The sequence below is a fragment of the Pinus tabuliformis genome, chromosome J (genome assembly GCF_031772625.1).
Source record: "Pinus tabuliformis cultivar Carrire ecotype Pingquan chromosome J, CPIR1, whole genome shotgun sequence".
In the NCBI taxonomy this organism is placed as follows: domain Eukaryota; kingdom Viridiplantae; phylum Streptophyta; class Pinopsida; order Pinales; family Pinaceae; genus Pinus; species Pinus tabuliformis.
Window position 1 is genome coordinate 378,838,347 of NC_142295.1, and position 12,888 is coordinate 378,851,234.

The window sequence follows — 12,888 nt, forward strand, 5'->3', positions numbered from 1 at the left end:
AATAATGTAAACTGAGGAAAAATATGAGCTAACTACTAGTTCTCCAAATCCATTATTAGTCCCAAAGGCAACTCATTGCGCCTCTGTGGTTTATAAAGAAGCTTTGTTAAATCAAAATTGACAAATCAAAGCCTAGCTGGCCCAAAGCATAGAGAATGATAACATGAAGAATCTTATTTCAGAAAATCTTAGAATGTCTCTTAATTTTCCCACTAAATCTCATCCTCATCATTTTTGGGCTGAATGAAAACAAATGAGAAACCAAAGTGAATAGATAAGGACCGTCCATAATGTTACGTTTGCCCACCTTTCATTGACAATGTTGAGTGTGGCATCACATTTGTTGATTGTTGTGACCTTATCCTTAAGGAATCCTTTACAACATGACCACCATGCAATCAAATATGCATATGACAATCAAGTGGTACAAACTAGGATGAGCCTATAAATAAGAGTTTTCTTTGGCCTATTCATTTTCAATACATGGTAAGCAGATCTGCACTCTTAAAACAAAACCCTAAGATGGGAATTGAAAACTGATTAGTCAGATATCAAAACAATAGACAATGAATGCTATATCTACAAACACATAATTCTTCAACACTCCACCACATTTCTCTTTACTAACTCAAAGAATGGATTACAATGCAACAAGCTCAAGATTTCTATTGTTTAACCCCATCACTATGTAGTATGAAGTGCATTGTCTAACCATAGTGAAGTTCCCTGTCCTCCTTTTATCGAATAAGAAAGGACTAGGGTTATGCTAGATGTGGGAAATACCGCTGGTGTGCCTCACATGAGCAGCTAAACCCTAACCCTAATGCACCTAGTGGATGTCACCATCACGTGTGGATAACATTGCTTCAAATATAAGACCCAATAGGGTAGACTGAATGCATGAACTCATGCACCCAACACACTTAGAAAATTGCACCATTCACATAGTAGACATTCATGCATGCCCTCTCCTGGATGGGTAACTGTGCCTTCCTAACTGAAGACAACACATGCATGCATGTGCCTTATCTAGTGATCCTACTAAAATACTGCAACTCCAGTAGAGGATCTCTCTACTAAACAAAAACTTGCCTCTGCACAAGTTGGAATGTATCTGTTGAAGGATGTTTTTGTTGCTGAAGGGGAACAACTGCTGAGAAACATGTAAAATCTAAGACTTCAAACAGTCTTGTATCAGATAAAAATAAAATTGTTGTCAAATTGAGCAATACTGCTAAGAAATTTTCTCTTTGTATATTCAGCAAGCCAAAAATGGAAAAGGATAATTGTAACGTTCTTTGAATTTCACCTGACGAAACAAAGAATCTTTTGAATGCCTGCTTTGCATTTTTGAGGAACCTAGTTGTCTTCCTCATTTAATGATTACACTAACGATATTCTTTGCACTTTTCATTTTATATATATATATATATATATATATATATATATATATATCTATTACTGGTATATGTTCAAAACTATGTGTATAAAGGAATCCTTGGTAGACTTTTGGAAATTCACCACACCTACTCTCACACCCACTTGCATGCACATCCATATCTGATAAGATTGCTGACTACAACAACAATGAAGTCGAGCTGACAAATGTGCTTTAGGACATTGCAATTTGCAATATAGTAGTTGATACTAAATTCTTAGAAATATAAATTCAACATAGTTCACATCAGTCTTACATGTATGCTGCCTAACCTTATACTAAAAAGGATAAATAAATTCCTACTCACTTGAGAACAACAAAAAGGAAATTATTAGACTTTCTTTTTCTAGAAAAATGATAACATACTTTGTTTAAGAGCAATAAAAATGAATATTGTCCATGAACTATTGCTATTATAGCTAAATATACTCTAGTGTTTTTCTTTCATGCTCCACAATATATATAGGTCATCTCCCTAAATAGAATGGATTGTCCATAATTGCACAAGTTACTATTTTTCCACTGACTGTTAGATGTGCAATCTGCTCATTTGAGTCTCTCAAATGCAGTCAGATTTGAAATAACTATTATAGAGAGACAACTACTTCAGTGCCAGAATTCAACCCTCGTCATTTTTGCATGTTTTTTCCAAAGTTCTCTTTATTTTCCCCATTGCAAATGCTTATACATTGATAAAAACTATCTATTTATTCTTGAATCCCTATTATACATCAATGATGTTGCAATAGTCTAGACTAGATATATACAACTGTCATTGGAACTGGTTGTGCATAACTGCACAGTGCACAGTCCTTGATCTCAAATCTCCAATATTTTGGATGTGACTGTTCCCTGTGACTTGGAGCTGATTCAAAAAATCAGAAGTCACAAGAAAATTCAAGATATAAATAGAACGAAATGACAATATAAAGAGAACCCATTGATTATAAAATGGACCTCAGGCAACTTTATCTAAGCAAAAACATTTATGTTCATTCCCAGATGAAACCAGCTTAATCTCAAATGAAACACAAAAAATTATAATTTGTAATTTTGTAATGGAGAAACTCTATTTCAGACAACATACAAAAATAGAATGTTAGGGGATTTCATATGCTACTATCACACTTATTGATATTTTTCTTGCTAGTTAACCGTGATTTGAAACAGAATTTTCATTTTTTAGTGATTTTGCATCACAGCAAGTGTGCCAATGTCTGATACCACAACCCGATCGCTTAAGAGAAATGAAAATGTTGATGATTTAAAATGGAAAACTGAACTACAGATGACCTACCCACATATAGAACAATAGAGAATTTGATAGCCCACTAGCAACATACTGTTAATGTTATTCCACTTTTAATTAGCTATGTATTGATGGATTACAGTGACACCCGCCTGTTAATTTTTACCTGTAGATATTAATTTGGCCTAGATGGAAATATTCCCAGAGGAAATCATGTTAAAATAATATTTATTCTATCATTTCCATTATAATTAAACAGTAAGCAGTGAAATGCACTTTAGCTCATTTGACTAATCTAATCACAGTTGGTGTTTAATTCTCCTTGAGGTTCACTATATTATGTGTGTCTATGCTACATTGAGACTCAAGTATATGCCTCTAATGTTTTACCTGTCATCCATATGATCAATAGAAAAATGAGTCCATTAATAATTTGAGAAGGATAGCTTGGAATAGTCAGATCAATGGCCTGTCCAACATAAATGTGCAAGGCAGCCAAAAAATTGTTGGCTCCAAAATAATTTTATGCACTCAAGCATGGTTAAGTGTGTTTATTTAAAATAGCAAAATGTAGGAGCACACCAATGAAAATTGTTTAGAAAATACAAGTTCAAATCTAGTCTTCTTGTAAATTTTATAGGTCGCAGGTACAACTACGTTCTTCTCTATTTACAAATTGCATTTCCCTTTTGAACCGCTAGAGATTATTCACAGGATGATGGAATTTACAACAAATGCATTACAGAGCATATTGTGTTTGTAGTCTCATTAAATAAGACAACATAAAACAGTGATATATATATAGTAGTCCCCTAATCTATATATATATATGAAATATGTATTCAAAATTAGCACCGAAATTTTATGTAATTCATTTAGAAAATGCTAGTAATTTTATAATCCATGAACAGGAATGCAAGTAAGTTTACAGTGTAATTCTTCATTCGCTGGAAAATTGCACAACTTGTCAACATTGCGGTGATAATAATACTGAGACCTGGCTTTGTCAAAACTATGTCAGAAGCACTTCTTGTTGCATCAGTTGCATCAACAACAACAATTCCTATGCCTGCCTTCTTCAGTGTAGGTACATCATTAACACCATCACCAGTCATTCCACATATGTTCTTTCTAGCCTGCAATCGCTTAACAATCTCGTACTTATGCTCTGCAATGACCAGTCAAAATCAGGAAGGCCATGTAATCAAACATTACTTAAAGAAATGAAAAATTAGAAGTATTTGAGATAAACATTTACACCAGCGAACAAATAGTTATAATATAAACCATGAGACATAGAATTCCATAACCAACAGAGGAGGGAGAGGGAAATATAAATAATTGACAGGAACTCCCAAGAAAATCCACAGAAGTAAAAGATAATCGTTGCTCACCAGGGAAAACACCATAAAAACCATCAGCCTTCTCTATCAGTTCATCAATTGGCAAAGCTGCAATTGATTATTCTTTGTCCTGGCCTAGTAAAGAGGATGATGGATACATGTTTGTACCCATGCCCAGTCGGCAACATATCTCCTTGGCAATAGTTAATTGATCTCCTAATGAACATTTGAGATTTTGTCTTATAAGACATGGGCCAAACCGACCTTAAGACTATTTTGAAGATTGCCTCAGTGTGGCATAATATTATACAAATGTTATATGATAGACGTTTAGCATTAAACATATATATTTATGATCGATACAGTCAACTAAATTATCTAATTCTTTCCCATACAAAACTTGGAGAAGTTAATAGCAAACTCAATCCTACCTCCATCTTCCTAGAGATCAAATGTCCACAAAGTGAGATTATCTCTCGAGAGTTGCATGATTAAAGTGCTATCTTTGTATGACCCTTCACTCAAGGTGTCAAGTTCTGCAATAGCTTCATCAAAAGCTTGCTTGGCCAGATGACAAGCCCTGCAACACACATAATATATATGAAAAAAAGTCATAGCAAATTTGGCATATACTCACTTCTAAAACTTTCTAAATGCACTAGGCTACTTAAGCATACTTTTTATATCAGTGAAAAAAGGGAAACATGCATACCTTTAAGGTGAATTTATTATTTCATAGTAGAAAATAGAGAAGTTCAAGGCCAATCCAAGCCTAATTGGATGAGTTGGTGCTAAATCCGACTTTGCAGTACTTGAAGTTGTCTGCAGTAATGCATTGTAAATTGTAATAAATCACTGCTCTGGACAAACTCTTTGGACCCAAGTACTTTAATCGAAAGGACCATCAATATATTATAACAAGGAAACAAAAGTATTCTCAGCAAGGACAACTACACTAGTTTTCAACCAACAAACTAATGCACACATATGAGCAACAAACACAGTAAAGTGGTTAAATTGTAAATAAAGTAATAGAGTAAATTGAAATTTGAAACCTGAAATAGGAACAATATAAATTTTCTATGAAGCATTTATACCAGTCGAAAAGGCCATCAATAGTATAGCAAGGCCGCAAAAGAGTTACTTTATTTTCTACTTCATATAACCCTCAGGGAATAGTGAAAAAGTAAATTCAAAAATCAGAAAACTAGAAATACACCGCAACACCATCTAAGCCATATTAGTCAACCCAAGAAATCAATGGAAGAAAATAATAGAGAGCCAACCCATTAACCATCAGATTTACTTAGGTATAATATAATCATCAAGAAGAACCACTATGTTAGTTTCACTCTTTAAACATCTAACAAAGGCATAATCAAAACCAATTAAAACCACTGCATTCCAACTACCACCATTCACAGAGTACTGATAGAGCTTCAAGAAAATTAAAAGACCATTGTCACACGCTTCTTACCCAGATATCAATTTTCTTTAGAAAGTAAAAAAATCCCACCTTTCATTTCTCACAGGTTTCATAGAATCTCCCTAGGACCCAATCAATAAAATGGTCTCCAATAGTGAGCATGCAATTCACACTCTTCTAATGATGGGAATTATTCTAATTATGAAGCATCAAGTGAATTAAAAGAGTATTGCTGCATTCTTTTTACCCCATATATCAACTTGTTTTAGAAGGGGAACAAAATCCCACTTATAAATTTTCACATGTTAAATAGAAATTCCTGAGGATTCTCCAATGCTATTGAGGTAAGAAAGCTCTCCCCTACTTAGAGAAATAAGAGGGTTGGAGTATATAGAATTACGAAAAGGTTGGACCATTTTCTTATATCAGACCTCTTTTTAGATGAAGCTATCAGATCCAAAATTCAGCCTTATGTGGAGGGGATTCTGACCACTCCCTTGTAATACTAGAATTGGCTCCTATAAAGAAAAGACCCCTCATCACTTCAACCTAAATCCTGAATGGTTAAGGAGGAAAAATATGTCAAGAAACTAAAGGATGCATGGATTCCATTTGATGGTTCTTCTCAGGGATCAGCTTCCGTACAATTTGAGGAGAACCTCAGAAGGACTAAACAGGTCCATTGATTTGGCAGTTTACAAAATACATAAGGAGGAGAGATTACTTAAGGAAGTGGAGGAAAAACTAGAATCCCTGTACAAAAGTGATGGTTTTGGTTTCTTAATTGAGCCACAAAATTATAGGTGAATGAGTTGTAAGCAAAGAAGAGGGCACTACTTTTGGATAAAGAAAATTCCTAAAGTCTAAAAAGAAGGGCATTATGGCTACAACCTGGGGTTGAAAACGCGTCAATGTTTTCATCATTTGCAACCTACAGGAAAACATTACACTGTGGAGGGTAAAAAATCAGATGGATTACTGGCAACTACCTTCAAATATATAGTGCAAGAGGGTGTGACTTATTTAGGATTTATTTATGAGGCTGAGAGAAGAGCAACAATAGCTGAGGTTTTAAGAATGTCTACATTCTTCCCTAGTTTTGTGATTCCTGAAGGCAACCAAAATCTAATGGAGGAGGTGAGAGAAGGGAAGAATTACTTACCAGTCTTCAAAGTTTTTAAAATATACGAGCCCCAGGCCTGATGGGCTGCCTATGGAATTATTTTGAGGATGCTTTCATTTCATAGAAGAAGACTGGTGGAAAGTCAATGAGAAATCCAGATTCTCTGGAAAAATCATGGCATCCTATAATGCTACCTTTACTGCACTGATTCCAAAGATTGATAACCCCAGTTCATTTCTAAAATTCAAGCCGATTTCATTCTGTAATTTCATTTATAAAACCATCTCCAAGATAATTGCCTAGAGGTTAAAGGAGATTTTTTCAAATCAGATTCCTGGTGAGCAATTTAGTTTCCTGGAAGTGAGGTAGATCCATGAGAATGTGGGGGTGGCACAAGAAGAGTTACATTCTATTAAAGTGGAGAAGCTCAAGGCTATGGTGGTGAAGGTGGAAATTTCAAAGGCATAAGACAGTTAGCTGGGTCTACCTGTGCTTAATGCTAATACATTTCGAATGCTCTGCACAGATTGATACACTTGTGATGAATTGGGTCACTTATGTATCTTTCTCCACGTTTTATATAATCTCCCCAGGACCCGATCAATAAAAATGTCTCCAATAGTGAACATGCAATTCACACTCTTCTAATGATGAGAATTATTTTAATTATGGTGCATCAAGTGAAATAAAAGAGTATTGTTGCATGCTTCTTACCCCAGATATCAACTTGTTTTAGAAGTGGAACAAAATCGCACTTACCAATTTTCACATGTTGCATAGAAATTCCTAAGGATTCTCCAACACTATTGAGGTAATAAATCTCTCCCCTACTTAGAGAAATACGACGGTTGGAGTAGATAGGATTGGGAAAAGGCTAGACCATTTTCTTATATCAGACCTACTTTTAGATGAAGCTATCAGATCCAAAAGTCAGTCTTGTGTGGAGGGGATTCTGACCACTCCCCTGTAATACTAAAATTGGCTCCTACAAAGAGAAAACCCCTCGTCCCTTCAACCTAAATCCTGAATGGTTAAGGAGGAGAAATATGTCAATAAACTAAAGGATGTCTGGATTCCATTTGATGGTTCTTCTCAGGGATCAAATGCCCTACAATTTGAACAGAACCTCAAAAGGGCTAAACAGTCCATTGAGTTGGCAATTTACAAAATACATAAGAAGGAGAGATTGCTTAAGGAAGTGGAGGCAAAACTAGATTCCCTGTACATGAGTGATGGTTTTGGTTTCTTAATTGAGCCACAAAATTAAAGGTGAATGAGCTGGAAGCAAAGAAGAGGGCACTGCTTTTGGATAAAGAAAAATCCTGGAGTCTAAAATGTAGGGCATTGTGGCTACAAGCTGGGGTTGAGAACTCATTAGTTTTTTCATCATTTGCAACCTACAGAAAAATAATACACTGTGGAGGGTATAAAAATCAAATGGATTACTGGCAACTAGCTTCAAAGATATAGTGCAAGAGAGTGTGAGTTATTTAGGATCTATTTATAAGACTGAGAGAAGAGAAACAATAGTTGAGGTTTTAAGAATGTCTACATTCTTCCCTACTTTTGTGAATCTTGAAGACAACCAAAATTTAATGGAGGAGGTGAGAAGGGAAGAATTACTTATAGGTCTTCAAAGTTTTTAAAATATAAGAGCCCCAGGCATGATGGGTTGCCTGTGGAATTATTTTGAGGGTGCTTTCATTTCATAGAAGAAGACTGGTGGAAAGTCAATGAGAAGTCTAGATTCTATGGAAAAATACTGGCATCCTATAATGCTCCCTTTACTGCACTGATTCCAAAGACTGATAACCCCAGTTCATTTCTAAAATTCAGGCGCTTTCATTCTGCAATTTCATTTATAAAGCCATCTCCATGATAATTGCCTGCAGGTTAAAGGAGATTTTGTCAAACCAGATTTCTGGTGAGAAATTTAGTTTCCTGGAGGTGAGGTAGATCCATGAGAATGTGGGGGTGGCACAAGAAGAGTTATATTCTATTAAAGTGGAGAAGCTCACACCAGGCTCAACATGTTCTATCTCTGCTTTCCCTCCAATTTCCGTCGTTGACCAGGTTTGACTGGCTCCGCCAGTTTAAGTCGGACTCGGCCAAGCTGGCCAGTTTATTACCGCCGGTTTGGTAACAAACCGGCCTTTGGACCGGTTTTTGTGCCAAGTCTACCTGGGCAGGGGTCCAGCTCGGCCGAATTTTAAAACACTGGATAGAATAGGAACCAAATAGTTCAATAGATAGGTGTAGGATGTGTGGTATGTTTTTGAAAATCTGTCTCAGAATTGTTATGTTAATGGACTTGGGATTAGAATTGTTATTATTTTCTTTTTATAAATCTGAGGCATGGTCCCTGACTCCCTCATAAAAGTCACAGCTTCAATGGACACCAAGAGTAGGATCCAAAGGTCAAATTTATGACCTGCTGTTATCTTTAATGCATCAGTCAGTCTTGTACTTCCTTCTGTACCATAATATAAATATTTACATTTACCAAACAAATTGTAAAATGCAATGGATATATGAGGATCGTACACTAAAAATAAGAGCAGAATCAATTTGCCACAAAGCAGATAAGAAAATTCACACCAGGCTCAACATGTTCCATCTCTACAATATGTTCAACCGAGCAGGAGCTGTCAATGTCAGACAACATTATGCAAAGCAAGTATGCTCCCTGATCTGAGAGGGTTTTGGTTTTCATTTTTCAAAAAACCAACGATATCCAAACAGATTCCAAGTATGACACGCTCTCTCAAAAAATGTGCTTCATGAAATAATCTTCTTCTTGTGTACCCACACAGTCTATGTTGGATAGAGCAGAATCAACCTGCCACAAAGAAGATGACAAAACTCACACCAGGCTCAACATGTTCTATCTCTACAATCTGTTCAACTGACTAGAAGCTGTCGGTGTCGGATAGAGTTATGCAAAACTCATACCAGGCTCAACATGCCTCATCTCTACAATCTGTTAAACTGACCAGAACCAGTCAGTGTCAGACGAAGTCATGAAAACCAGGCATGCTTCCCTAATGTGAAACGGTTTTGGTTTTCATTCTTCAGAAAATTCCAATCGTATCCAACCAGATCCTTCTTACTATGATATGCTCTCTCAAAAAAACATGCCTCGTGAAATATTCTTCTTATAGTGTATCTCATACACAAACCCATTAAGTCTATGTCCGGTAGATGTAAATTTCTAGCAGTTATTGCACAGTGAACACTCAAACTCTATACCATGGTGGTTATGACATTATAATTTATAGCTATGTCATGTCACCAAAGCGGGGAAATTGGGATTCAGAGGTACTTATTCTATCATAAGCATATGGTTGTTGCATGTTGCACTTAAATCATAAACAGTCACCAGAACATAGTCCTTTTTGGAAGCAAAGAACAACACATGGTGCCACTCACAATAAATAATGGAATATACAAAAGGTAGCATCCTCTGAAATTAAGGAACATCATTTGCATGTCTCTTGATAGTCTCTCATCCTTCAATTTTGGAGATAAACTTGTTGCCCATGTCTAACACAACTCAGAGAAAGGTTCTTGGACCTCGAGAAATTTCAGAACACGTCTCAAGAAACCCTCAGCAAAGGTTCTTGGACCTGGAGAAATTTCAGAACGCATCTCAAGAAACCCTCAGCAATGAACATAGTCTTTTTTGTTAGTGAAGAACACCACATGGTGCTGTCTCAAGAAACCCTCAGCAATGAACATAGTCTTTTTTGTTAGTGAAGAACACCACATGGCGCTACTCCCAATAAATGATGAAATATACAGAAGGTTGAATACTCTGAAAAGGGAAAATGGCTTTCATGTCTCGTGAGAGTTTCTCATCCTTCAATTTTGGAGATAAACTTGTTGCCCATGTCTAGCACAACCCAGAGAAAGGTTCTTGGACCTGGAGAAATTCCAGAACATGTCTCAAGAAACCCTAAGCAATTGCCAGCTACTAACCATGAGCACAGAGGATATATTCCCTTTCCCCTTCATCCACACCGTGTAGCAGATAGTGAGTATCTGGTACATACCCTGCCCCCTTCAACTGGACATCCAATGTCTCTATCATTGCATAGATTTCCTTCCATTTTGGGTGAGATTTGTCGCCTGTGACAAATGCATGAACTTTGTTCTTAACCTCAATCCAGCTACATCCAGGGTTCTTTCTCAATCCTCTGTCTCTCATCATTGTCCTCATCTTTGCTACACCATCCCATTGACCTGCTTCGGCATAGATGTGTGACATCAGTACATAATAGCTAGCCTTCTCAGGTTCTAACTGAAAAAGGTGTTCTGCTGCATATTCTCCTAACTCGACATTGCAATAAATTCTGCAGGCACCAAGCAAGGCTCCCCACACGCCAACACCAGGTTCTATAGGCATATTTTTTATAAAATTGCATGCCTCGTCTAGACGTCCTGAACGGCCAAGAAGGTCAACCAGGCATGCATAATGCTCCACCCTTGGTGTAATATGATGGTCTGAAGTCATGCAAACAAAATATTTGCAGCCTTCATCTACAAAACCTGCATGGCTGCATGCAGAGAGAACGGCAATGAAAGTTATGTGGTCAGGCATTACACCCTCCTGTTGCATTTCACGGAACAGTGCAACGGCATTTTCAGCATAGCCATGCATTCCATACCCTAGAATGATAGCATTCCATGACACCACATCTCTATTAAACATGTTGTCAAACACTTGTTGTGCAAGATGAATACTTCCACATTTAGCATACATGTTTATGAGAGAACTTCCCACAAAATCATCTATCATCAACTCGTTTCTTATCAGGTAATCATGAATCTCCTTGCCTTGTGGCAGAGCAGCTAAATGGGCACAGGCTGATAAAACGCTGGTGATAGAAACAGAGTTGGGCTTGAAACTTGCAAAAAGCAAATCGCGGAAGAGCTTCAATGCCTCATCACTGTGGCCATTTTGAACATATCCTGAAATCATTGCACTCCAAGAAACCACATCTCTCGAAGACATTTCATCAAACAGTTGATGTGCGAACTCCATATGCCTGCATTTAACATACATGTCTATGAGGGCACTCGTGACATAAGGGTTCGACTCAAGTCCTCTTTTAATAACATAATCATGAATTACCTGGCCATCTTGGAGAGCTTCTAAGTGAGCACATGCTGGCAGTATACTCGAAACTGTAAGTGCATTTGGTTTCAATCCAACCCCTCGCATTTGTTTAAAAAGTCTCAGGGCTTCATTAGCATTCCCATTCTGCGCACACCCTGCAATTATCGCAGTCCACAAAACCACATTCCTCTGAGACATTTTGTCAAATACTCGGCATGCATTCTCCAAATTCCCGCATTTTGCATACATGTCTATCAGAGAACACAAAACAAAATCATCCGTATCAAATCCAAATTTCAATATAGCATTGTGCATCTCCTTTCCCTGTCGAAGAGCCATTAGCTGCGCGCAAGCCGGTAAAACGCCCGCAATGGTGACCACACAGGGCTCTATAGATTCAAACTGCATTTGACGAAAAAGTTCCAGAGCCTCTTCGGCAAGACCATTTTGCACATAACCCACAATCATAGCAGTCCAGGACACCACATTTCTCTCAGACATTCCGTCAAAGACTTGGCGTGCAACATCAACTGTTCGGCATTTACAATACATGTCTATCAGAGTTGTCCCTACAAATACATTTGACTCAAATCCTAATCTCATAATCCTATCATGGATGTCTTTTCCCTGCTGCAAACTCCCCAGACCAGCGCACGCCTTAAGAACAAAGGGAAAAGTTAAATCATCAGGCAACACACCCGTAGTTTGCATTTGGTTATAAATTCTTATAGCTTCCTTCCAATGGCCATGTTCTACATAACCTCTGATCATTGCATTCCATGAGATAACGTTTCGTCTGGGGATTTTCTCGAATACCAGGCAAGCATTTGTTAGACTCCCGGACTTGGCATACATACCCACAAGCTTCGATCCCGAATAGTCATTCTGCTCAATTCCAGTAATGAGCATCTGGGCATGGAGTCGCCTCCCTTCTTCGAGAGTCCTGATATTGGTACATGCCTGCAAGAGAGAAGCGTGGCTGGGGAAGTGGGGATGCCATTGGTTAGCGGTGGAGATGTCAAAGTTGAGTTTGGGATTTTGATGAATGAACCTAACAATCAATTTCATCTTTCATTCATGTGAAGAAACGTTAGCACAGAGGATACTACTGTGCTTAAATGTGCCAACAAAATCCATGAATCCTTTCAACATTCACTAGAATTTACAGAGATTTTGTTCGATGGAGTGCT

General features: G+C 37.4%; 1 protein-coding gene and 2 pseudogenes across 2 annotated transcripts; all 3 read right to left on the reverse strand.

Annotated features, from left to right (window-relative positions):
• Window positions 1-1,842: 1,842 nt before the first annotated feature.
• On the reverse strand, window positions 1,843-9,550 carry LOC149227315 (plasma membrane ATPase 2-like; annotated as a pseudogene). The gene is made up of 4 exons (XR_016248319.1): window positions 9,532-9,550; window positions 4,082-4,246; window positions 3,617-3,855; window positions 1,843-2,303 (listed from the first exon to the last, which is right to left on the reverse strand). The product of XR_016248319.1 is annotated as a plasma membrane ATPase 2-like (transcript).
• A 421-nt stretch (window positions 9,551-9,971) lies between these two features.
• Window positions 9,972-11,853, reverse strand: LOC149227316 (putative pentatricopeptide repeat-containing protein At3g23330). Its single transcript, XM_089377753.1, has 2 exons — window positions 11,714-11,853; window positions 9,972-11,627 (listed from the first exon to the last, which is right to left on the reverse strand). The coding sequence occupies exons 1-2, from the start codon at window positions 11,719-11,721 to the stop codon at window positions 10,553-10,555; spliced, it is 1,083 nt and encodes a 360-aa protein (XP_089233879.1). The 5' UTR covers window positions 11,722-11,853; the 3' UTR covers window positions 9,972-10,552.
• LOC149227317 (pentatricopeptide repeat-containing protein At3g12770 pseudogene) lies at window positions 11,818-12,607 on the reverse strand (annotated as a pseudogene).
• Window positions 12,608-12,888: the final 281 nt, after the last annotated feature.